General features: G+C 32.8%; 1 protein-coding gene across 3 annotated transcripts in view; it reads left to right on the forward strand.

Moving 5' to 3' along the window:
* Positions 1-2,096: 2,096 nt before the first annotated feature.
* Positions 2,097-27,971, forward strand: part of LOC128994006 (dnaJ homolog subfamily C member 5-like) — a 36,275-nt gene continuing 10,400 nt past the window's right edge. For all 3 annotated transcript variants that reach the window (XM_054418191.1, XM_054418192.1, XM_054418194.1), the window contains exons 1-4: positions 2,097-2,274; positions 7,675-7,813; positions 12,319-12,471; positions 22,379-22,510. In XM_054418191.1, coding sequence (XP_054274166.1) covers positions 2,255-2,274; positions 7,675-7,813; positions 12,319-12,471; positions 22,379-22,510 — 444 coding nt within the window. In that variant the 5' untranslated portion in view covers positions 2,097-2,254. The remainder of the gene's footprint in view (positions 2,275-7,674; positions 7,814-12,318; positions 12,472-22,378; positions 22,511-27,971) is intronic.

Raw genomic sequence — 27,971 nt, forward strand, 5'->3', positions numbered from 1 at the left:
CATTAAAAATAAAAATTTCTAAAAAATGAAAAACTATCAAAATTGTAAGGACCATAACATAAGTACTATGTTAAATCAAAACCAGATTTTTGTCTAAAATCCTATTTTTCGTTTTTTATGGGGTTTTATGGGAAAATAACATAATTTACCATAACTTTTGAACCATAATTTTTACAGAAATGGGATTTGTACCATTTTGTTCAGAATTTAAAGTGCTACAACATACTAAATTTTTATCAAAATCAAAAATCAAAATCAAAATCGGACCATTTTTGAGAAAATCTGATTTTTCCGGGGTTTTTTGGGTTTTTATGGGAAAATCCCCATTAAAAATCAAAATTTCAAAAAAATAAAAAAAACGCATGGAGATACCATGGATTAGAACCTACATACCAAATTTCATCGAAATCGGACCAGTGTAGTCTCTAGCTCTGTACACATCCAGACACACAGACACACACCCACACACAGACATCACTTCGAAAACCACTTTTTTGGGTCCAGGGGGACCCAAAACGAATATATCCACTCAAAACTCAAACTCGAAAATTTTGACGAAAACAATACTTTCTCCATATACTATGGTATAGGGGGAGAAAGTAAAAACTTAGTATACTCAGTGCTACTGTATATATAATTTGGTTATTGGGGTCTGTTTATAGTGGAAGGGGGTCTGTCTTGGGCAATCCTTTGGATCTCATACAAGTTGCAGCTTTTTTAGACTAAAAATCTAAGTCATAATGATTACTGTTAGTCCAGTCAATGAATGATCCAAAAGTAGGTGTAGAGTGCGTGAGCAGGTAACTAAGCGATTCCTTCAGAAACTTGTTCAGGGGGCTTAGGGTGTTAACATACCAAAAGTCCTGACTCCTAGGTGGTGAGCCAGGGGGTGGAGGGGGGAAAAAGGGGGGGGAGAAAGGTACGCATTTTGGGTTTTTTGATTATATCTCGAAAACTATCAACTTTTTATATACTATAGTAAATTATAAAATTGAAGAAGATTAAATTTTCTACAAGAAAAGTATATAATGTGTTTATTTTGGTTCAACAGATTACGAGTTATAACTTATTTAATTGATATCTTATTAAAATACTCCTTCCATAAGAAATACATGTAAATTAGTATGCGAAATGGGGCGAATCCTATCCGCCCAAAGAAAATACAGTATAACTGATATTCTCGAAATCTTGACAAAATTTCCAGTAATTTGACACTTTAATCGTGAAATTTTGTCAAAAATTAAAGCGAAGGTGAGCGTTTAAAAATGGGATGATTTAAGGTTTTTTTTATATTTCCAATAAAAAAAAAACACCAAAACTCGACATTTTGTTACCTCGCCCTCGCCTTAATTTTGGATCAATTTTAATGATTAAAGTGTCAAATTACTGGAAATTTTGTCAAGATTTCGAGAATATAATTTATATTTCCTTTGGGCGGATAGGATTCGCCCCATTTCGCATACTAATTTACATGTATTTCTTATGGAAGGAGATTTTAATGAGATATCAATTAAATAAGTTATAACTCGTAATCTGTTGAACCAAAATAAACACATTATATATTTTTCTTGTAGAAAATTTAATCTTCTTCAATTTTATAATTTACTATAGTATACAAAAAGTTGATAGTTTTCGAGATATAATCAAAAAACCCAAAATGCGTACCTTTCTCCCCCCTTTTTCCCCCCTCCACCCCCTTGCTCGCCACCTAGGAGTCAGGACTTTTGGTATGTTAACACCCTAAGCCCCCTGAACAAGTTTCTGAAGGAATCACTTAGTTACCTGCTCACGCACTCTACACCTCATTCCTTGACTGGACTATGTCTTTACTGTTGATAGTTTCATGATTGTAACATGTCATCTAAAATGAATATTTTGAGTTATTGTTATTGTAACTCCTGATTAATGCTGTAAGCATTACTTTTAGATTTAACCTTTGAAAAATGTCAACTCTCAAAGTTAATATAATAGTAAAGTAAATAATCAATGATTTAAAATAAATATTTTTATTTCCATCCATAATGTAGTGGTATCACTGATATATCAGAGGAATTGTGGTAGCTTTTTTTGACTTTAGCACTAGCAGTGGTTGTGTCAAATAATCGAATTCTCGATGGTGTTTCCTGCCGTATTTTCTTAAATTTGTATATTTATTGTGTTTTAATTGAGAATGTGGTGGTATTGAGATTAGTATTTATACAATTAACTAGTTTATTTGTAATTGTAGAAGACATTTTTTGGGAAATCTAGGAAAATGGAGAAAAGAAAATTATCGTAAGTATTTTCTCTTCTTGGCATATAGAAAATATGTTATATTACCTTCTGTTAGCATTCGTTTATGTAACGAATATAAATGTTACATTTTGCAGTATTATTTACATCATTTTGATATGTATAGGTGAACTAAAACAACTGATTTGGCCATTTATTTGTCTCATTCTTCTTATGCATAGTTAGTACCGCAGTTTTAATCGGATAAAGATCAATGCATGCAATATGATTCACTCCATAGATAGGCCTTATGCTACCTCCAGGACATTTCATATTTCTTGAGAATGTTAATTTGTTTAAATTAATGTAGACTATGTTTTACTTCCAAATCCTGTTTAAATTTTCATGTTACTGGATAATTTCTAAATAACGCCCACAATTAATTAAAATATCCTATACCCTTGTAACCTGCAAGTTTAACAACAAAATTTCAACTAGGCCTAGGGTATGTATAAAAATGTAATTTGAAGTTAAGTTACGAAATGTGTGCTTTTATTCAATGGAATTTGATGTTTATCTTTGTCTGTTCTAAACAATGTCCAGCAAGTCTAAATGTTTTCTCTTTCCCCAACTCACCTAAAATGTAGACGTTTTTAAACTAAGTTATTTCTACACACAAAACACTACTTAACTTTCTTAAATGACTTTTTTGTCGCCGAGGCTTCCTGTAGACACCACGCCTAGATTAGGCCTACTTAGTCACCACCCCTGAAAAACTCGCTTAAACATCGTGACAGGAGTTTCCTATAAGTTACTAGACACCACACTCAGAATACTAGACACCATTAAGTTACCATTACTAGACACCATAACCTAACTTAGATTAACCTAAACTTACCTAACCTAACCTAACTTAACCGTAATCTGGGTGTGGTGTCTAGTAATCTTGATATGTGTCTAGTACAGTAAACTGCCATGTCACGATGTTTTTCAAGCAAGTTTTTCAGGGGTGGTGTCTAGTAATCTAGGCATGGTGTCTACAGGAAGTTTCGCTGACAAATAAGTTATTTGAAAAAGTTGTAGGTATTGTTGGTGTCTAGGAACAGATTAAAAACGTCTTATAGGACGTTTTAGGTGAGTTGGGGAAAGTGAATAATAACCTCTATGAGTAAGTTTACCAATGAAATAATCTTTACCTACTTTCTAGGCCATCTATTAGAAATTAAGTAAATTCAGGGTTTGTTTTACCGTAGGCCTAGTACCTAACTTATATATTGTAGGCCTTAGCCCCCTTGAATCTAAGGTAGGTCTAATTTAACTTACAATTGTTCAACTAGTATGCCTATTGTTTCGTTTTTAGCGTATTTCCCATATAGGGAATAAGCTATTACCGTAGTACTCATGGTAAGACCTGGACCCGGGACCGATTTTTTTTTCGTTTTGAGGTCCCTAGAGGCCAAAAACACCATCCGTTCAAATTCATATATATATATATATATGCGTCCGTTAGCGCGATAACTTGAGCAAAAATGATCTGATTTTGATGAAATTTGGTACAAACATGTAAACCTACGTTTATTCGAACGAGTTCGCAAACCGGCATGATCGGACCATGGGAACGGGGGTTTATGGGGGCTTTTATGGGGTAAAAATGGGTTTTTCCCATTTTTGACCCAAAAAACATAAAATTTTGCAATTTCTTTCTAAACTATTTTGTAGAGCTTAATAAAAACAAATAATTTAGTATATTGAAGCGTTATAATGCGCCTAACGGTTACGGAGAAAATTCCAAAAAATTGTAAATTTAAAATTCCCACATGTTATTCTTATGGAGAATAAGTAAACTGTTGTAGTTTGCTTGTTTATTAACATATTTTGCCCAAATTTGGAAAATGTTTTTATTTCTTACGAACTATTAACATTTTACATAAAAAACACTTTTACCCTCCCTGTTGCAGCAAACCTAAGTATGTTTTAAACTGATTCTAAGTTATTTAAATAGGGAATAAATGTGATATTTTTAAGGAGACATTTTAGTGTAAATCCATTCAGGGAAATGGAAATTCGCTTAGTCTGCAGGTTTGCTGCGGCGGGGGTATTACCTCATCCAATGTTTAAGTTTGTTAAGTAGGTAGGCTAATACTACTCGTTATCCATGTCATCCAAAGTATCGCCCTTTGGAGTTATCGTGTTCCTAACCACCAATAAATGTTCATGTAAGTTTTCAACTTAGTTTTGATCAGTTTAAGTTAGATGTCAAATCAAAAAATTATCCCTGTCCCAGCCTGCAGACTAGGCCTAATTGTATTTCAAGTTGCTCTTCTAGAACTTTATTTGAAACAGCTTAGTCGTAGATCATTCCTGGGTTTCAGTTAAATGAGTGACATTAAGACCCTCGCTCAGTAATATTGGGTAGGTACTTAAACCTCCGTAGGCCTATCTGTTGTTAAAAACAACCGAATGAAAATATTGATTATTCAATTGTTTCATTCAATATAAGTTACCGGTCGATATTTTCATTCGGTTTTGACAACAGATACGGAAGTCTATCCATAATATTGGTTTAATGAACTCTTCCAACTATGCCTAGGTTATTTAAAGTAGGATTGGGTAAAAAAGTAAGTCTGGTCTGGTATTCATGATAAAAGATCTTATGTTCAAATAAAGGATGCTAACTTCAGGTATTTTATAAAAATTGTACGGTACTGGAAGATCTGGTATGAACACTTGAAACTCCATGCTCAATAAGTTTTACCACAAAACATCATATAGGTTTAGGCCTATTTACTATTTAGCCCTCCGAGTATCCCTTGTTTTGGCCTTAATGTCTGCCTAATTTTTGCTCATTTGCAAGGTTTTATTAAAACGGATCTGAGAAGCTTGAAAACAATGTTAATTATACTGTTCTGTATACCATTTTGTTTGGAAAATCATGGGCTTCAATATTATACATAGAACATAAGGAAAATTTGATTAAAAAAATTTTTTTAGGTAAAAAAAAAATATTTTGGAAAACTTAAAAAAAAAAAGGTTTGCGCTCAATGAAATTGTATAAATTATAGGCCTATAAATATTTGAAAATAGCCACTTTGTTCTAAATTTTATGAGGATTACAAATATATAATAATATAAGGAAGTAGATTTGCAAATAAATAAGTTATGGGCAAAAAACAGATTTCAGTACATAGCGTTTAGCTAAGATTGCATAGCCTAACCATAGCTAGGAATCTGGCTGATAATTTACATCAATATCACTACCTACTTCTTCAGGATCATCAACCAGCCCTTCAAAATCACTTAAATCTTCTTATAATGCACCACGTATATCACTAGGCCTACTTTTGATTTTTAACACTAAAACAATGATAAACGTAATAAAACACATCAGTCATCGGTCCGAGGTTATAACCAAGCTGTTTACAAATACGCACGTCAGCTGTCTGCTACAATATTTTCGGAACTAAAATGAATAGCGCTTAGAGACAGACCTCCGGAGAAAGCTCTGAATCTGTCAAATAAAACAATACCTAACTCGATCCAGTTCAATCCGATTTTGTCAGTCATAGAGCCTTCGCCGTAAACAGTGTTTGTGAGTCGCTGCAGCGAACACTACACAAATAACACTCGGAGGGTTAGATAAAAAATATCAATACTGTATACAAGCCTACTGATAGATCCAGACAATTAAGTTATTTGAAAAAAAAACAGAAAAGATAAGGTATATAGTGGTCATCTAAGGATGAGGTCTTACAATAAACAGCTAAATCCTCGGATAAGAAAAAAATAAAATTATCATTCTGTTAATGTAGGCTAACTTGAAGGTTTGCCAACTCTGTTAGAATTTCCCTCATGGAGTATTAAAAATTAAAGAAAATCAATATTGGTCTGAATGGCCAAGCATATTTATTTATTTATTTATTTCATTTTAACGGCAAAACCATTATACATAACAATACAACTAAAGATGGGGCTAGGTACTATTCACATACTTCAAAAATTAATGAATACCGAGTGCTACATGTGGTGACGTAACAAGCAAATAAATAAGTAGCAATAACAAACGATAGCAACAACAACAACAACACTATGGCTAGTTAATAATTGACATAGGCCCCTACCACAAAATAAATTTACTAGCAAGCTATCAGGTATACATGAAAATATTTAAATAATTAGTAAGAAATAAATAGATATAACAAATAACAAATAAATGACATTAACAACGACAGCAACAATAAGTTCTTTTCATGTATGTTCAAGGGTGTGTCGGGTGTAATCAAGAACCTTTTAGGCGATTTGTCTGGAACTAGAGTAGGCTACTGTTGATTGGAGGTTCAAATCTTGTCTCGATATTCGTTTGCTATGCAACTGATGATTTATCCTCAGATGGTAGAATTGATGGGGGAAGATCCATCTAAAAAGGCATTAACTTAAGCTACCGATAGTGAGAATGTTTGTGATATGAATAGCCTGATTATTGTAACTTAAGTCTCACAAATTACACATCGTGGTAACTCATTAAGCTACTATACAAACTTAATTTATCACAATTACCGTACCGGTAATAAATTTTATGTCAATGGACCTGGAACTACTAATAAATTATTTGAAGGGATGCAAAACCTCAGTCATTTCAAAATATGAATCATATCCGAGCCCCTAACTCACTTAACAATTTAGGTTCCTTCAAAAGTTTCTTATAGCCTTGGCCTAAATTTCGTCAAAGACACAATAAGTTAAATTTAGCTCAGATTGGTGAAATGGAGACTCCAGTACAAAATCAATCGGTTGCTTCTAAGTTAATATAATATGCTTGTAAAATGCCTATTCAAGTCAAAAAGATCAGAATAAGAAGGTGTGATCCTCTGATAAACACCTTTAACAAGCAAAGGCATCCTCAAGGATAAGTCGGACCGGGGCCTTGTCAGTATCAGTGGCGGATCCAGAGGGGGGGGGGGGTGAAGGGGGCGACCGCCCTCCCCTCGGGCATACATATATATATTATTTTTACTGCATGTAATATGGTAGTGCATACAAATTGCGTAAAATAATTTGTCACAACTAACTTTGGCAACTAACTGCCATTTTGGAGACTTAGTTTACACACATTTTTCAGGAGAGTACCCCCCGACCCCCTGGTTTGCCCCCCCCCCTTAGGACTGTTCTAGATCCGCCACTGGTCAGTATTTGCGTGTTTCTTATAAGATGTAACTCCTAAAGGGCCAGTTGTCTTGTTTTATTTTGATAACAAATGTAGCAGCCTACTTACCCTAGGTAACGGATGTAACCTTACTGTTCCTAATCATTGTGCTAAATAATCAGTTGATCTTAGTTACAACCCTTCCCAGGTCAATTCCCCCATACAACAACCACCCTGCGTTCATCTTCAGCCTAAAATACACACTCAAGTATGCGGAGTTAAAGAATTTAGAGTTGAAGTATCAATTAAATTGTCTGTTTCAGCACTTCAGGAGACTCCCTTTACCTTACCCTTGGTTTACCAAAGACCGCCACTGCTGATGATATCAAGAAGACGTATAGGAAACTTGCTCTCAAATATCATCCAGACAAGAACCCCGACAACCCAGAAGCTGCCGAGAAGGTGAGTTCAAGCATTCTAACCTTCATAACCCAAGTTGCTTGGATTTTGCGGGGGAAGTTCCCCTAATGCTAAGACGCTTAAAAAAGCCCATAATTGTGGTTTTTAGTATTGTATGTTTTTAGATTCCTCTAAAAAAGTTTCAATGCCTTTTAAGACATTTTACCTTCGCTTACTCCCATGGCTTCCCATGTAATGTCAACCAAGCTTAAGTTGCGTCTAACAAATCCAGTAGGTGGGCAGGTTACCTGCCTCAGGTAACTTGACACTTGATGAAGTAAGTAACCTGCCTCCTGCTGTCCTCTTGTGTTAATCGGATGATGTAGCCTAGTTCAGTAATGAAACTTTTTAGCTTAAACCTTTTTTACAAAAAAAATGTTTAAGCCAAAATGTACACTGAATACATTGTAGCCTAATAATGAAAACCAAATCAAAAGTGTAGTCTGGTAAATGCTAATAGTTATTTGGAACTTTAATACTATTCATAATAAGATATTTTAAAATCGTTAACATAACTTTACGACCCCATAGCAAATAAGTCTTTAGCTCTTCCAAAGGGCTTTGTATTACTAACACCCCACACCACCATATCTGTATACATCCAACCCCTTGTTTAAGATACAGATGAGCAGCAAAGTGGTTTTAGTGCTTGCCTGACAGTCTAAAGGTCGCTTGTTCAATCCTGGAAAGTCAATAGTTTTTTGATGGTTAGAAACTGATCCTTTTTATCATTGAGCTTTTTCAGGGTGTCCACCAACCGGGAAAACCGGGAATTATGCGTGATTTTTTTGAACCGGGAAAAAACCGGAAATTTTGCGTGAATTTTGTATTTAACCGGGAATTTTTTGCCGCGACCGCGGGGGACGCCGATGACGTTCCCGTCACCGCGGGAGACGACGATGACGTTTCCGTGACCACGGGAGACGACGATGACGTTTCCGTGATCGCGCATTCAGACGATGACGTTTCCGTGACCACGGGAGACGACGATGACGTTTCCGTGATCGCGCATTCAGACGATGACGTTTCCGTGACCGCGTGAGACGATGATGATGTCCAAATGGCAGCGGGATATGTTAGTGATTTTGCCGCGATCGCGCATGCGGACGATGACGTTTCCTTGACCGCGGGAAACGCTGATGACGTTTCCGTGACCGAGGGAGACGACGATGACGTTCCCGTGACCACAAGAGACGACGATGGCGTTTCCGTGACCATGGAAGACAACGATGATATTTCCGTGAACCGCGGGAGACGACGATGACGTTTTTGTGTCTGCGGGAGACGACGATGACGTTTTTGTGACCGCGGGAGACGACGATGACGTTTTCGTGATCGCGCATGTGAACGATGACGTTTCCGTGACTGCGGGAAATGATGATGATGTCCAACAATATTACTTGACGATGATGACCGCGGGAAATTATTTGAATTAAGCTACCATCGATTCAATTCAATTCAATTCAAAACCACTTTATTCATTTCCTGTACATAATACATTGAATAGTGTCAACAGTTGCTTAGGCCTAATAGTTATAAAATACATTTCTAACATAATAAAATAAAAACAAAATTTTACAAACTTAATTTTTTTTAAGTCTAAACAAAAAATACATAAATTGAATTTGTTTTTGACTTCAAAGACTATTCAACTCTTCAAAAGAAAAAATAGCCTTGCTGATGAGAAATCTCTTTAAGTTATTTTTAAATATTGTTTTGGAAGTCTCTGATTTAATTTCAATTGGGAGATTATTATAAAATTTTGATCCCGCATACATGGGTTTATTCTCAAAAAGTTTTAGACTATGGTGGCCAATTGCAAGGTTTTCCCGATTTCTGGTGAAATAATTATGACTATCCCCAACTCGTTCCAAATCATGAAGTCTGTCCTTTGAAGATGAAGATTATGATAACTTTACCGTGATCGCGGGAGACGATTATAATGTTTCCGTTACAGCTGCTGAACAATATCAGGATTTTTTCACGACCACGAAAGACAGTGGTGATGTTTCTGTTACTGAGTAAGATATTCAGGATTTTTCAGTTATTGCAGAAAACTATGATGGTGTCTCTACGACTGTGTTAGATGATTACAATATAACTTCAAGTTTGGCTTGACCAAAAATTTCAAAATGGCACACTTCTAGAAAGTTTTTTTAAATATTTGTTTGTAATATCTTCATCTACCTTTAACATTGTATTTATTTAATGTGTTTAGAAGGGTTTAAAACATAAATTGGCTACGTGCAATTTTTGTAATTTCTGCATTATTACTTCTGTAGGCTACTTGGAAAACAACCCATTACTCCAAAATTATACTATATGAAAGTACATAAAGCCAGGTGTAGTAATCCTTCAGAAAATTTGGAAAAATTGTTATGATCAGTATTAAGAATCTATTTTTCAGGTGTGGGTGTACAGAGATTCGATAAATTTTGGTATCGATATATCACTATTTTTAGGAAGTTATTAATAAATTGCAGGTTTAAGGATTAGTTTTTAATTTTTGGATTATTTAATCAGTAATTTATGAACATTGAATACTTGTGTCAGGCAATATTACAGCAATCATAATTTTTTCCCCCTTAACTGAGAATGCTCTATCCGAAAACTAAAATATCGAGCTGTGTTAGTGCTAAAACAGCATTGCGGGAGTTGGCGCAAAACACGTTGGAAATTTTAGTATGAAAAGTACAACCTGAACTCATGAATTTTTTCTGGTTGACCTGGTGGACACCCTGTTAATGAATGGTCCTGGCTATAGAAAAAGCTGACCGTAGTCTCACATAAAATATTATAGGTAATTTATAAAAAAATTTACTAGAAGATAATTGGGTCCCTTAATCCTATTAACACTACAATTAAGGTTAATAATTTTAGGAACAAAGCTCCACAGCATACACTATACCTAAATTTATATTAAATTAAAAATATGCACACAGGTTTACAGTATTGCATCAAATTAAGTTTTTACAGACAACAAATCTTCATCCCTATATAAGATTTCCCATGAATAAGATTTTCCCTATACAATATAAAATGTTCCTATAGGCCTATAACATATTCTTACTCCTACAAATATTTATTTCTAGGCCCAAGTGTTAAAAAATGTTTGCACACACAATTTAAATAACATGGCTCAAAGTGTTTTGTTAGCAGTTCATCAGCAAATATTCTATTAAAACCCAAATAACTGGTGTTTCACCATTCCTAGAGTCATAATAAATTTAATTGTTTTCCTACGATAAAGGATTGGTGTTTTCAGGAACTGTGTAATGTTTACCTTATTTCAACAATTACTTTGTGTGTAAATCTGTTTCATCATAAAGTATTCTGTCTATGTTTTAATCAAATCCATCCATATTTACACATTCATGTTATATTGTTGTTAATTTATTTTGCTGATAAACTTTTCATATATTAAGTTAGTTGTATTAGTATTTAAGGAAAAATAATGTATCAATTGTGAAGACGGTTCATAGGTTCGATTGTGTATCCAAGCACAAGCATAGGCACTAATGTGCGGATGATAAACTCAATCAAGACCGGGTAATTACTTGAGTGGCTATTGCAATGAGTCATCCGTGATCTACATTCATGATACAGTAATCAATGATGAGTTGTAGATTTCTACCAACCATTTCCACAATTTTGTTTAGCACCATGTATTTTTACGTGTACACCAAATTAGAACAAAACCGCTTTTAGATATTGTCTTTAAATAATGGACTAATTCTATCAGTAACTCCTTTATTTATCAGGGATGTGTCCACTCTAAATGTGTCCACAACACAACTGAATCCATTTTCATCCACTAATATTATAAAAGAAAATATTGCCTTAAATTAATACCAAAATTGACGATTTCACCAAATTCAGTTGATTATTTAGTAATAAAAATAGGACTCAGTTGAACATGGTGAATTTAAATTGAAAATTTATTTCAAAGACGTATTTTAAACTATATTGTTCTCAAAGTAGTAACACAACAGGTTTTGACACAAATTGCAATAAATTATGTATCTTTATCTTTATATTTTACAGAGATTGTCTAGTAAAATGAAAAAAAGTTTTTACTGAGATTAATAAAGCAACTAGACTTATAGCGGAGCACTTAAGGTGTGTGAAATATCTTTAAGTTTCACCAAATAAATTTTACATATCCATCATGAGTCCAAAAATAAGGCAGGCCTATGATGAAATGCCTTTAACAGTTATGTCAATAAAGCTGAAAATAGACAATTATATATCTTGAACGTAAACAAACAAGACCCAATTATTACATTTGGTTACTTAAAAATCACAGTTATGCCTATTATAATGTTATTTGGTTAAACCTAGTGGCTTTTTGAAAACAACATTCAAAAAATTACAATTAGATTTTTACTGTTAAGCTTAAATAAGTTCTACAATAGGCCTAGGTATAAAATTGCAATTTTGCAATCATCTTAACTAACCTCTTGAACAAAAAAAGGTGTTCTAACTAGGCCTATCTGGTGTGTTTTCAGTTCAAAGATGTGAACAGAGCACATTCTATTCTCAGCGACCTCACTAAGAGGAACATCTACGATAACTATGGATCACTCGGCCTCTACATCGCAGAACAGTTCGGGGAGGAGAACGTCAACGCTTACTTCCTTGTCACGTCCGGCTGGTGCAAGGTAAGATATGATTTCTACGAAAACTACGTATAGTTTGGCCTTTACATGACAAAAGAGTTTGCTGCAGAGAACGTCAACGCCTTTTTTGTTGAGGGATTTGTATGGCTATCGTTCTCTAAAACTAATCTTTTGGTACCACCACTTGACACTGTCCGTCAGCCTTAGGCTCTCATGAAATTCCATAGTCTGTATTACAGAACCTGTTTACTGACCCTCTGTCTACTTGGGACTGGCCTGGGCCTTGAACAGACAATCTTACAGACTATAACAGCTGTTGAAATCCTGTCCATTGTTTTATTTGGTCTCATGGTCACCTTTCCTTTGAATTTCATCCTTTTTGAGCTAGAGCTGGTAACCCAAGCTCAAGTTTTTGGCAAATTCTCTCCCTACACAGAATCTTCATTGGTTTGTTTGGCTGAGCCTAATGGTTCTAAGATGCTTAGTCATTTGTGGCTAGTCAACAACCTAGTAAGCCTGTGCTAATCAGGTTTTTGGTCTAGAATTTCTTTCTAATCATTTATAGCCTATGGGATCTATCAGCATTTGCAATTGTCTATTTTATGATTTGGTGGTTCATGCTTGAACCTTAACCCTTTGAGGTCAAATTTTTTCCCCATTTTTTCCCGAGTATATTTTACCATTAGAGCAGTAGGGAAAATGGCACCCGGTGACCTATACAACTGCAAGATTAGCTTTTTTTAGTATGGGTCGCCATTATCTAGCAGTCGGGAAAATGTTGGGCGGCGACCTATACTCGCCATTCGACCGCAAAGGGTTAAGTCCTTCTCCTAGACTAGGACTGAAATTTTTTTTATATTGGGTACAAAAGACAATAGACAAATATTTTATTTTAGTATTTATGGAGAACATTCATCAGTCAGTTAAAAAAGTTACATTTAATCTACTAATTTAGTCCTTATGGGTTATTTTCTGAGTCCGTCTTGAACAGGGTATCATCATAGATAAATCATACTCCCTTAGTAGATTTGTCATCCCTATGGAACAGCTGAAGCCAATTTCATTGTTAGTTCTGTACGTCCAACTATAGAGGTTATGTTTTGTTAACAATTTGTTTCTTCTTATTTCAGTCATTTAAAATCTCATTTAACCAAATAAAACGATGTAATCATAAACAATAACTGGTCTTCTAGTTATATAACCAAATAGTAAAGCACAAATCATGAAAATAACCCTAAAATAACAGAAACAAAATGTTGTCTACCCCAGTGATCAGTGTGGACGTACATGAACTAGACACGAAAAACAAGCTTCAATATTTACAATGGGATGAGGAGTCTACTTGTGTTGCTTAGTCTATGGTATCATCCTTTTTGTAGCCTTTGTACATAATTAGGCCTAGTTTAAAGAATTTTTTTTATGTTTGAAATGACTTTAAATGATTGCTTACACAGCTTGAAATCAATATGTTAGTTTATTTTCTGTTTGCTTTTTGCCCTAAGCAGCAATAGAAAATATAGTCATAACAATTAAAAGATTTTGTCTTCAGGTAATCATACTATAGCCTACTTAAATAACATTCTTAAACAAATTATATAATTTTCATTTGCCTAGGAACTAATATTTTTATGTATTTTTCAGACTTAAAATAAAAATCCATTTTAAATAAATATATTTTTTTACTAAACAAAAGAAGGCCTAATAAACCATTTACATTTGGCAAGTTTCTCTCCATATTTGTGTTTGATCAATAAAATGGTTGACAAAGGAAAATATGTTTATTTTAAAGATATGAACTTTCAAGGTTATTTTTTGTTCCTCTAAAGTAATCTACCGGTACAAATGATAAGACACTTATCAGTACAATTGTTATAATTATGGTTTTGTTATATGTTAATTATAATGAATCATGAATATAAATAATGAATATTCGAAGTACCGTAACAGGAAAGATTTCAATGTCAATTGACTGTTAGGACAGGGCTAACCAGTTTTAAGGCAACCCGTGAACCAGTTTTTTGGCGATCCTTGCTACACATAAAGTCTCAAGTTACATTTGATTGTTAGTCTTTGTTTATCTTTGATGTACTCTATCCGTTTATTTCTTTTTTTTATCTCCGTGTAGTTCTGGAGTTTTACGGTTTGAAAGTGTTTATGGAATATCATGGAACATATTTTGTTGTTCTGATAGTTGGATTTGTTGTCTGCTTGGTACTTGTATTTAAAATAAAATAAGTGCGCTTGGGTACATTAAGAATATTTTTTTAGGTATAGGTCTTACTCATTAACATTAGGCTGTCTGATGGAACGTGATAATCTCTGTGTTTACCCTCAATAAGAATTTACTGTGGATTATCTAAAATATATTGTGGACATATTTCAAGGTCATTTATATTATAAGTACCTATGTTAGTAATTAATCGGTAAAATTCAAACTAGGCCCATAGGGTTATGTAACATAAAGATAAATCATCCTTTTTCTCATTATTACTGATCAAAATATTTGTAAAAACTGTTGTTTCTCAAGTACTTGGCAAATTTACAAATATTTTTTTCAAAATCAATTAAAATGTAAATATATTTTTTTGTTTTTCTTCTGGCAAAAAAACATTAACAGCATAATAATGTCGGGGGTTTGTTAAGAAATTGTTTACTATAAAAAACCGTTAAAAGCATAATTTATACAAGACATAAATACCCTTTGATATGGCCCAACCATATCTTGTTTGATTTTTATTGGTACAAATAACATAAGAAATACAAAACGTTTATTTATCTAAGTTTATTTTAAAATAAAACAAAGTAGCACACTAGGAGTCTTTTTTTTAAGGAACAGAGTTTTGTAGTTTACCCAAGAAACATCCAGCACAAAACTAATATTTCATTATAATGAACCTCTTCAGAAAGTAGGTTTATTTATTTATTCATACGGTAAACACAATTTTTACAATCAATAAATACACGAGTGGAAAGTTACAAGATAAATATTTGGATATAACAAACCAACAAAAAACACTTTTCAGCTGTTGGAGTACAAACATAACTAAATCAGATTCAGATTCATCTTGCTAGACAATAAAAAAAAATTGTTAGGTTGAATGTGATCTTTTAATGTGTATCTATTAACCCCTAGATTCTAAATATCTCAAGTAAAACAGATGTACTCCTTTTAAAGAAATGCGTAATGTTTATGAAGGCTCATAAAAGTATACGGAAATTTTGCATTACTCTCACAATACAGATTGCAATACAAGTGGCAGTGGTCGTTGTACACAGAGCATATGAACAGCTGTGTTGCAGAAGTCTGGCCAATTATTGAACTGTGTTTGTCAGACGTAAACACATGACACAAGAAAAGCGCTAAATTTGTCCTCCTCACCTCAATCTTTGCGTTGTGCTGTAGCATTGTTCAACAGAGGAAAAATTTTAAATTTTTAAAAGGGGTTTATTGAAATGAAGGGAAGTGTCAAATCAAAACTAATGTCAAAGAGAGAAACAATTAAGAAATAAAATTGTTTTTGTATATAAAACTTTACATAAATTATTAACGCAGTAATTAGTGTATCGTCATTTAATTTTAAGTGAAATGTTGTTACTAGAATTCACTTAATAATGTTGCAATTTTAAGGAGCAAGAATAAGTTGTTACATGTATTTTACTTTGTGTTTTTTAAGAGGTTATCTTCTCTTTTAAAATTAACATTTGTTTGTTCATACGGACCTCAAAGACCTGTGTGTAGAACATAACATTAACGTATAAAGCAAAGGAGATGGTGAGCGAATACAGTACAAGAACGAAATACTTAAAAATGTACTCTTCTTTTGGTGATATAAAGATGCGAACGCACAACATGAATTTGTAAACTTATAATCGTGCTATAGACTGAGCCACTAACTTACAATTATTTACGTTGGTTCTCAGATAGTACCGACGCTTATGTTCGGCCTTACCTTTTTTTAGGGAACTGTCCAACTCCTGGTCTTAATGCTGTCCAACGTCAACTTTTTGTTTGGATCCATAGTTAATTAACAAATTACTAAATAAATTATAGTAATTAAATTAGTCCAATGACAAATGGCAACTGGGCTCCTTCTAAGATCATTTCGGGATCTTTTGGGTTGAAGATGAACACTATTTCCACTCTAATACCCTAATAGGTAATCCGGATGAAGCACTTTATGATTTGCGTGTTTAAAATAATAAAGACCCAAATAGTTGGAAGAATAGGTGTTAAAAACTAGGGTAAAATGCTTGTTATATGATATTATTTATTTTATTTTGACAACATAGGCCTACAAAGCCCTTTTTGCTTTAAGACAGTGTTGCACTGTCCAATTGTAATGAGGAAAAGAAAAACAATTCTTCATTATTTATTTTGATCAGGTTTCATGGCAAATTCAATGTATAGTTATTTTGGAATGTCTTGTCATTGACACAAATGTTGTGTAAGAAAGTGTTTGTAGAATGAGTGAATCACTGAAATTTCTGTTATCTCTGTAATTGGATGAAACGTTATCATTGTGAGTTATCGTTTTATAAAATGAGTCTGGACAATTGGAAATCTGGAGCAATTTGATGTCCAATTAATAAACATTTACTGCACATCATTAATCATTAAACATATTTTTTAGAAATTTAATATTATTCTCAAGAGGTTTAATCAATATATGAGAGGTTTTAGTAATCTATATATATAATACGCTAAGCCGATTTTTGTGAACAGAACTCCTCCCTCATTTTTGGACCGATTTTGATGATTAAAATGTCAAAAGAATTGCCCTGATCTGTAGTTTTGCAAAGTGTTTTTCGTTTTTTGATATCTTTATTAGTTTGGGCAGGATCTTCCATCAAAGTTGGATTTTCTCCCATAAGATTAACATGGGGGAATCTAAAAATTTAATTGAAAACTTTGTCTCCACTAATTTGAGAGAACGGCTGGGCGTAGAAACTTGGTAGGGGTGTCAAAAGAAAGGTCTTGGTCTGTAGATGGGTTATCATCAAAAGAAAAACGAAGTTAATTCCCTTAGGGCTCTGCCCCATAAGCCTTTAAAGATCCCTCTACAGATTTGTTTACATTTTGGCCATGTGGATAATACTTTTTAATGAAACAGCTGTAATTTGAAAATTGTATTTTAAAAAAGACACATTAATTGGGAGTTACTGAATTGTCCAAAAGAAGCATTTGCAATGTTATTTTCTGATTTTAAAATTAATTTTTTTCTGTATCATGTTATGTTTTGCAATATATACAATGACGAAATCAATGGAAAATCCTTTTATCACAGTTAACTCTTAACATTATTCCGTATTGACCTTATATCTATTTTACGGGTTGGTGACTGCCCTTTTCACCATTTTTGTCTTTATTTTTATCATATTGTTCTAGACAGATCATCATAGGTTCATGAGATTATTGTCATACATGTTTTCAATCATTGGAAAAATATTAAATTGTGTAATACAATACAAAATAATAGCCTACAAGTGCAGAAGGGCACGGTGCCTATTTGAGCCGTGTCCATATTTTGTTAAATTAATAGTAGTTTACAGCAACTGGATAACAAATTTTACAATATTTATGTAGAAATATTTGCATGATAAATAAAGTCATTAAGCTGGAAAACAGCAATATACTGCAGACTTTTAAGAGAGGTTACTTCGATGTATTCATTCAGCTTAGTGAAAACATAATATAGATATGTACCTATACAAATAAGAACTTGAATTCTTAGAGAGCCTTTGAATGTTATTAGACTAACGAAAAGGGTTGTACATGTTTACTAGCGCTACTCTGCAACAAAAACCATTTAATTTATCTCAAAAATATATATTCTTAAAGTGCACTGATCAGCAGCAAAAAAAATCTATGTAACTTACTCATATGTTATTGAAAATAACACAACATTTTGGCTGTAAATATGGCCCAATGAGTAAATAATATGTAAACAGCTACTGTCATGACAGAAAGGTCATATTCCTTTTAAACTAGATCACATCATCCTTTATAAGATACGTTGATTAACAATGCATGTAAACGTCAATATTTACGTAACAGCAAATTTATTGTATTTTTGAAATGTCCCATTGCTATGTCATTTGCATTATTTGTTGTCAATGAAGCCGCATGTAAATGAGGAGGCCCCTAACAGTTTAAGAATAAAAGCCAACTTCACTTCAAATATATTTCACTACACCTCACATTCCGTAGAGAGATTATATTGCCAACTTAATGTAATTGATATGGCTGAGACAACTAACTGACATCCCCCATGTCAAGGAATTCCAGCTTTAAAAGTAACCCTACAACAAATTTCTCAAAACTATGATAGAGGGTTATTCATTAGCACAGAAGTACGATATGAACTGACGCGACTTGACGAAGGAAAAATCAAACTTAGACTGTAATGGATATCTCCCTTTGAAGTTAGAACGTGTCTTCCCAACAAACAGATATTTTTTTCAAATAAAATCATAGATTAATCTGCATTACACTGATGAAATCACGGAAGTGTTTAACTACAAAAGATCCACCAATGCGATTTTAATACCATTTAAAGTTTAATCCAAACGATGAGATACCAGATAATATACTAATAACTCCGATGACGTACAGTATGGGAGATATTTTATTCATTGAATGATCAACCATATTTGGTAACTATCATTATTGTTTTTACACTTATTAATCTTTAAACAATGCTAAATGCTCAAAATAGGCTATGTACAATTTCACTCAATTTATCGCAGTTAGATGAATTAGCGTAATCCTTGAAAATAACCGTCGATTTCGACGGGTTTCACCTAGTATATTATATTACTATAATTATTTAATTAGACCTATTATAAATTACAGGTACTATAACAATATTGTTTTCAATAATTAAAAAAGATAAAAACATACACCTAAAGCCGTAGAAGGAAGGTAAAGGTTGCTTGGTTAAAAAATGGTTTAACATAGAACTTAAAGTAATAAAATCAATGTATTATTTACACTACATAAAATGTACTGAGACATAGTGAAATCGACCACTAACGAAACTAACAGCTATCACTTTGTTTCTTTTGAATACGTAGAAAACATAAACTTATCATTATTTTGTTTCTAGCTTGTGACTGGTTTTAAGAATATTTTTGGATTGCCGTTTTACTGTGTCAAGTGGTTATGGCGATTGAAGTCTCTCTTCAAAGAAACTCAAGAACACAGCTTACTAACATTAGCCGTACCTCAGTTTGTAGTTGACAGATCTATACAGGATGGAAATTCTTTTGAATCTTCTCAAACAAAACTTTCTACTGTCCAAAAATATACTAGTTTACCATTAACTTTGCAATAAATAAGAGTTGAAAACTGTAAATACTGCAACCTCTCTAATTTTTTAAAAACTGAGTATTTATAATTTATTAAATGTTAAAAATGTCTCTAGCATATTCAATAAAAGATTTTTGCAAATGAGTATACATTGCTTTTGTTATACTTTCGGTACTACTCTCATGACTTAGTATGAAGCAGGTGCTTTGTATGAAGTAGGATACTTTTTCCTTAAAGCAATTTAATTGCCTATGAGATAATTTCATTTAAATTTAAAGTAAAAGAAAATGTTTTGTGGCATTAAAACTGTTTTCAGCTCTAAAAGTAAACTTATTGGCATATTCTTACATGTTCAACATAGCTGGTTATTTGGGTGGTTGTGGTCAGGGATGAACGAGATTGGATTTTTAGTTCGAGACGAGACGAGACAGGATTTTTATTTCTCATAACATTTTGAGACGGGATTTTCCTTCTCATACATAACAAGAAATGCACGTTCCACATTTTAACCTGATTTAAACATTTTTTAATACCTACTGATTTATGACAGACTGGGTAAATACAAAAATAATAATAATAGAAAAATATATGTAAAATATGTTATTAAAAAACATTAATAAAAACATCAGTATATAAAAAAAAATATTAATAATGCCTAACTTATTAAAAATAACTCTTCGGCATAGGAAACATGGAGATATTAGTTAGTATATAGTTCAATTTTAAAAATATCAAATTTATAAGTCTAAAACAATAGTATTACTAACTGGTTAAGTACATCAAGTAACAATATTTAAGTCTTGTGTTATTTTTAGATTGGTTTTGGAGTGACTTACTTTGGCTATGTTTACAGTAGTAAAACATGTCTCACACTGCTTACAATAACACAACTTTTCATCATTTGCTATGTAAAAAAAAAAGATAAAACAATTGAAGCAATATTTCCATGTAAAGAATTAATAATTAAATAAAAATGCCTTCGCAGTTTTTTTTTTAATTTTTAAATAAACATTTTTTTATATTTTAAATTAAGTCTTGTCTTGAAAAAATCTTGACCCAAAATAGAATCTCGTCTCGTAGAACGAGATTTCATATTTACCGAAATTTCGAGACCCATCCATCCCTAGTTGTGGTGTTTGCTTGATAATAAAAAATTGCCGGTTTGATCCTGAGAAAAAATCAGTAGCTTATTAAGGTTTGCAACTGGACCCAGCTGTCTTTTATCATTGGGCTTTTAGTAAACAGTCCTAGCTAAAGAAATGTTTGGTCTTAATAAAATGCTACACAAGGTATCTCACTCAATTCTATAGGCCTACTGATCTTCCATTTATATATATCGGTTAAAATATGCTCAATTACCTCCCCATAATAGTTTGTAATATCATAATACAACTTCATTCAGTCAAGGCATATAAATTTGGCAACTTGACAGCTGCCAGCAATTGTCATATTTGCCATTTACTAAGATAAGTAAGTAAATTCTTGTTCTTACAAACTATTTTAAATTAAACTCAAACATTATTCACCATTAGCTTAACTTTTCAAGGCAGGATTATTCAACAGCGGGTAGGCGCTGCTACAGTAATTTTTTTTTCAAATGGTATCAAATAATCTCTCGTTTTGCCCTTTGCTGTTCCGCTGGTGGTGCTAGTAATGATTCAATTCATGATTTCCTCATCAAAATAGAACTAAAACTACCTAGGGGGGAGGGGTGTTAACTGGAATTTTAGGGCTACATTCACAACTAAATGTTTCTTTAATAGGTTCATAATCTTCCCGTAGTACCAACCTTTCTTAGGATCCATGTTTGAAAACCATATATCTTTCTCTAACACACTTAATACGATTGTGATCAAATAAAAGATTGAGAATGAACAATGTGATGTATACAGTCCTAGATCGAAAGAGTTGGCTGATTTTTCGTCTGATGCTTGCCCGGTTGTGTAACGATAAGAAGGTCTTGTCAAATCATCTTGAAGGGTCAAGTATTTATTAGGTACCTATCAAGACAAAATATTGTGGGATTCTGGTGGTTAATAATGCATATGGGCGTTGTTGAGCCTTAATCTTTAGGGGGTCGGTGGCTCAGTTAGCGAAGCAGACTGCACAACCATGACAGTGACGTCTTAAATCGTGTTTTGATACAACCATTTAAAACGTATACAAGTTTACGTTATATATACGTTCAAGTATACGTTCAAGTTTAATCATACTTCTAAAATCTACTTCCTTGCTTTGCTTGTTACGTTTCTGGAACAGGCTGAGGCCCACAACAGGGGAATAGCAAGGTTAAAAGGCACCACAAACCTCTTTGAAAAAAACTTTATTCATCAGGGCAGTGGTTGTTAACTGGCACAAATACAGCAAAGAGGTCGGTTTATTACCCAGCGCCATATTATCCAACTAAAAATTATTTGTTACATAGTGGTTGGAGTTTATATTAATGTTCGGTGGATGTACTATTTCATGGAAAAAACACTTAGTGTCCCAAAACCATATCAACGCTAACCTACTTAACTAATTATCCAAAAGTTTTTAATTGGAAGATCTACAACAAATACACAAGCTATTGGTTTGTAAACTCTAATTGTATAGAACAAAAATGTTTTGAAATTGTGTTAACTTCAATTTGTTTTGCAGGCTCTGATCGTTTTCTGCGGAGTAATAACCGGCTGCTACTTTTGCTGTTGTTGCTGCTGTTGCTGCAACTTCTGCTGCGGCAAGTGCAAGCCTAGACCACCAGAGGAGAGTGGCGACTACCAGACCTTGCATGTGAGTACACGCTACACGATGTGTTGTCTGTAGATCAGTATGTGGCAAGCTTATCATCACCACGAGTAGTGTGTGCTGTCAACTACTGTATTGCCTCTGGTTATTTTTGGAAAACCTTCTTTAATGTTAACCATGCAATTTGAGAAGTTGAGAAAATATTGCAGTACACACTACACGATGTGTGGTCTTGTAGATCAGTATGTGGCTTCTCTCAGGCTTGCCGCCACAACCAGTAGTGTGTGCTGTAATACATCAGGTTATTTCGAACAACTTATAAACTTTAACCAGAAGTCGAGAGAAAATACCAGGTTGACAGCAGTTCACCATGTGGTTTGGTTTAGGAACCTTTGAATTTGAACGCACACAGTTGGTCCATGTAAATGGTGTCTCCTCAAATGCACGTTTGGTGAAAAAACTCTGACTTTATTCAGGCAAAGCTTAGAAGGCTGGTTAAGTAAGTTCACCTGTGATCGTGAGTAGTTTTCTCTTATACCAACACAAGTCAGCTACACACTGTTCTTAAGACACTTTTTTTTGAAAATAAGTAACCCAACTGCAGTCACAAACTATTGGTAAGAATTTTTTAAATAATAAATTTTTCACTTTTTGTATTTTGTGGGGAAATTGTTTTAATCTTTGCTAATAAAAATACTTACCGCAAAAAAGATGTTTTGATGAAAATGTTAAAATTAAAATATCTGCCAATGGTTTGAATACTGCAATTGTAGTACATTATAGTTCCTATTATTAGATTTTGTCATTAAGTATAATCCTAGTTACTCTTAACAAACACTCTTCTTGGTTTCTCTTCTATGTGAGGTAAGGTACATTTCTCTTCTTTCTCAACTTATATTCTGTTTATTAAACAAAATACTTAATTTATTGAAATAAATCAAACATAACAAATATAAAGGAAACACTGGACAGTTAAAAACCAAAAATATTTTTAAAAATAGATAAAGTATTTAAAATTCCAAAATAATAAAAAATAAAATTTTATTCTAATGAAATAATCGATTTGTGCTTTGTTCCGAAACTAGAAATATTAGTTGTTATGTTAAAATTGTAATATTAAAGTAAATATTATGTTTTAAATATAATTTTACTTTAACGTCTATTTTATTGATCACAAATATAGTTCTTGCTGGGGCATTTTAGCGGTTTGGTCAGGTTTTTAACCATAATGAAAGACAGCGAATAACACTACTCTAAGTTTTATTCTCTACAAATCAATAGAACATTTATAACTCAGTTATATTTTTCAGTTTGGAAAACTTTTATTCTTATGTTTATAAAACGTCATTAAGGTAACGGTTTAAATTTTGTAAAGTTAGTTAAGCATTTGAATTAGCATCACATTCACTGTTGTAGATGTCTACACTTCTTTTCTGTTATCCCTCTAATATATCAGCCATATACACTAACATAACCTAACTTTTACTTAAAAACTATATAAATTTATATACTTTAGCTATCGATAGAAAGTAGAAAACAAAATATAAGAACTAGAGCGCATTCTCAGGCTCACACAACTATGCTCATTTTTAATAAAAAATTGACAACAGCTTGTCCGTAAATGAGATGGCTACTTCGGTATCCAATAGTCAATGCAAAAAGTCAGTGGTAGGTATAACTAAACAAAAACTTGTAAAACCTAATATACCTGAAAATATGCTGCAGCATGGGAATGTTATGGGAACTAACTACGAGTAAACTTTTTTGTTTACTAATGTTGTTAGTTTTGTTGACTGTTAGGTTTGATCATTGGCCTTACCTTGCTACTTACCATATTCATAACTGGGTACGGACACCAGTGTGTTAATGGTTCCCAGGCAGACCTACGAGAACTAACTAAGCTGTTTCCCCCCCCCCACTTTTACGCAACTGTTATCTGTCTAACCGAGTTGTTGTCAAGATATGGATAGTAAATCAGATAACATCTATTTATGGACAAAAAATTAATGAAGATCTTAGGTCTTGCTTTCCGAATTAGTAAAATGCATTACCTATTTAATTTGTTATAGTTTGGATATTCAATTCCGTAAATTAAGTGTTATCTTCTTGTTCAATGTTTTATTTTGAAAGTTTAAAACTTGTTTAAAGTCTGTTTTGCTATAAATGAAAATATTATATAGGATACTAAAATTGTAAACGGTAAAAAAGTCTGTATTTAAGTTCAAAACCCTTGTTTAAAATTACAGTACAACTGTAAGTAATACATAACCTACAAAAATATTAGGTATGGGACTTCTTTGATGAGGTTAGTTTTAAACCCCTGATTCTAAAAATTGTGGTGATTTTTGTGAATAGGCTGCTGAAACCCTTTAAATAATCGAAAACCACAATTTCTCAACAAACTATGTTGTGTGTACTTAAATTGTGCACACTTAAAAGCTGAACACAATCCTCTTATTTTTTGGTACTAAAAGAGTTGAATTTTTGTGGTCACTTTCAGTCAGAGCAGAACTGTATCACAGGGACTGTGATTTCAGTTGCTACATTTAACAATTTTCATTATTTACTTGTTTTAATTACAACTAAAGTGAAGGCCTATCAGTTTCTTACTTTACTCTTGTACAAGCCTTTTATAATCAGTTTGTCATCTTTTATTAAACTGCATCACTTAAAATTTAAAATATATTTCATAAGTACAAGAAAACTGAAAATCACTCTATTTAATTTAATCCAACCCAAACTAACTATCTGGTCTTGGCAAAAACAGGTTAAATTGAAAAGATCAAGAAAATCTGTTCCTAAGATTTTTTGTTTATGTGGGTTTACAAAACTTTAAAGGGTTTATGGTATAGTAAGAAACAAATTTTATTGATTAAGTGATTTAAAATACCTGTATTACTGGTAATCCAATTGGTTGCTGGGGCAACTAGTTTCGGCTCGTGGAGCCATCATTAGGTGTTACAAGGACGGGATCGCTAGTAGACATAAACTCCCGGCAGTCGCGCCGTAAAACACCCAGGTCATGAGTGTTGTGTTGGTTTTGAAGGGTTTGTGAAATTTTCCAACCTTCAGAAGAAGTGATCTCGTCCTTGTATGGTGATGATGAGCTGAAACTAGTTGCCACAGTAACCAATTGGATTGCCAGTAAAACTGGTACCATGGTGGAAGGAAAAAACATATGTGTGCTATTCCCGTCATATTCTGACGTCACTCGGATTGCAAACAAAAGATCACCTGATTGTAACTGTCAAATTAGTATATGTATTTGTTTTGATTTGGTTGTTATTGTTTTTATAATGTGTGTTTTTATAAAAAAAAAACAATAACAATCAAATCAAAACAAATACATACTAATTTGACAGTTACAATCAGGTGATCTTTTGTTTGCAATCCGAGTGACGTCAGAATATGACGGGAATAGCACACCTAGTTTTTTCCTTCCACCATGGACTGGTACAGTATTTTAAATCACTTATAGTCTATCTCAGTAATCCGGAGGCTACCCTTGAAAATTTAAGGATTAGGTTAGGTTAGGATAGATTAGCCTTGGTTGTGTTGTTGGTATTACTAATTGATCTGAAAGTTTTCCTCACATTTTTTCAAACTTTGTATTACTTCTAGGATGAATTTGATTAGCAGCTAAAACATCTGGTTTTGGTTTACATTGTTTTATATTTTGGTTTTCTTATCATTGGGCACAACAAATAACTTTTCTGTAACACAACTTTTACCCGGTATGTAATTAAAGGTGAACATAGCTTTTAGGTGAATCACCAAACACCTGTCAGCAAAAGTCATGTAATTAACCATTTAAATCGCTAGGAGCGAATACTAGTATATTTGACATTTATGTGTGGGAACCGGATTTCAACTAAACGTGAGTAAAGCTTTACAACATTCTGTTATGTTCAAAGCTAAATTGTTAAATAAATATGAATGTTGTTGAATTAACTGCAGCAAAAGGTTAAAATAATTTATTCTAAAGTAGGTTAATTTATTTTTATTTCATTCTAAATTTTGTTCATGTTTCTCGTTTTATGCATGGACGCTATTTAATTTTGGAATGCGATATTTTTGTTTGATGTGTTACCATACGATTTGTGACGATTTTGCTTTGCCTTTGGAATGATGCTGGATTTACATTTTTTCACCTTTGACTACATACCCCCCTCCCCCCCTCTGGAGTGATGGATCAAGAGTTTTGTGTGGGTGATTTTCAGGGTTTGCAGAACAAGTTTTCGTGTGGATTTTGTGAAATTTGATGAGAGAAAGTATGCTCAGAAGGAATAGTTGATCTATGGTTACTGACACTTTTAGTGGAATTGAATAAGACACCATTGTGTTCAGCTTGAATTGTCGTCTTGAAATAATTAAAACTTTGTAAAGAAAGTGATTGGTTCAGAAAGAGAAATAGTTTTCAACAATCAGCTGATTTAGATCGGCATTGGAAATTTAATCAGCTGATTAATAAAAAAATTTAACTTATGCATCGGAAATTTAATTTGACAAAGCAGTTTTGGATTTATTCAACTTTTGACATCTTGGGATTCAATTCTTTTGATGCTCAAAATGACCAACGATATAACAAAAATATGAACAGAACAATAATTTGCACTCAGATTTATTTTGGTTCGATAGACTTTCAAATAGAAAAATAAGTAAAAAGCAGTTATCTTAATATAAAAATAGACAAAAATTGTTGAAAAAGTATATTTTTATCAATTCACAAAACTGTAAACATTTTTAAACAGATTAGTTTATGAAAAATACTGAAATGACAATGTATTTTCGTAGAACACCTCTCACTATTTTCAAGTAGCATTCGTCTATTCGCTATTTCCAATAGTGAATATTTGCTTGGTTTTAGAGAATTGGTGTGGGGAAATATTTTGCTTTTATTTATTATTGAACACCTCATTGATGTGTTTAGTTTACGTTTTATGCTAAGTTTGTTTATTTATTTGCTATTATTAAAAATATGTTTATCATTTATTTATTTAAATTACAATTTATTATTTCATTCTGGTATGCATTTAGGTTTTTTTAGTCAATTTAAGAAGTGTGAATGTGGAATTGGTGAAAGTATTTTGGAAATAACTGCTGTGATGGGTGATTGATTTTTGAGATTTCAATTGCATATTTTTGTTTGTGATTTCTGACAAAATTCCCCGGTTATTCTGCTTTATTTGATAAAAGGCAATTAGTAAGTCAAGATGAATACATTTTGGCTTTCTTAAAATTTCTAGGTTTGCAATTTGAGTAATTTGATTTTTTATTGATGACAGTTTTACTATTTTTTGAAGTTTTAAACAAAATTAAATGAAAATACCTTTTTAAAAATTTGTTAAATAAAACCCAAGTAAAATCAATTTTGTATACAAATTAAAGGACTTAAAAGCTTGATTTTGTTTCCATTCCTTTTAACCCTTTAAGGGCTGAGACCGCAATTTTATCACAGCTTTGTCACTAACAATCCAACAAATAACTATTCTAAGGCAGTTTATAT

Source organism: Macrosteles quadrilineatus, unplaced genomic scaffold (genome assembly GCF_028750875.1).
Source record: "Macrosteles quadrilineatus isolate MER2022 unplaced genomic scaffold, UCM_ALF_1.0 Scaffold_5__1_contigs__length_97177068, whole genome shotgun sequence".
In the NCBI taxonomy this organism is placed as follows: Eukaryota; Metazoa; Arthropoda; class Insecta; order Hemiptera; family Cicadellidae; genus Macrosteles; species Macrosteles quadrilineatus.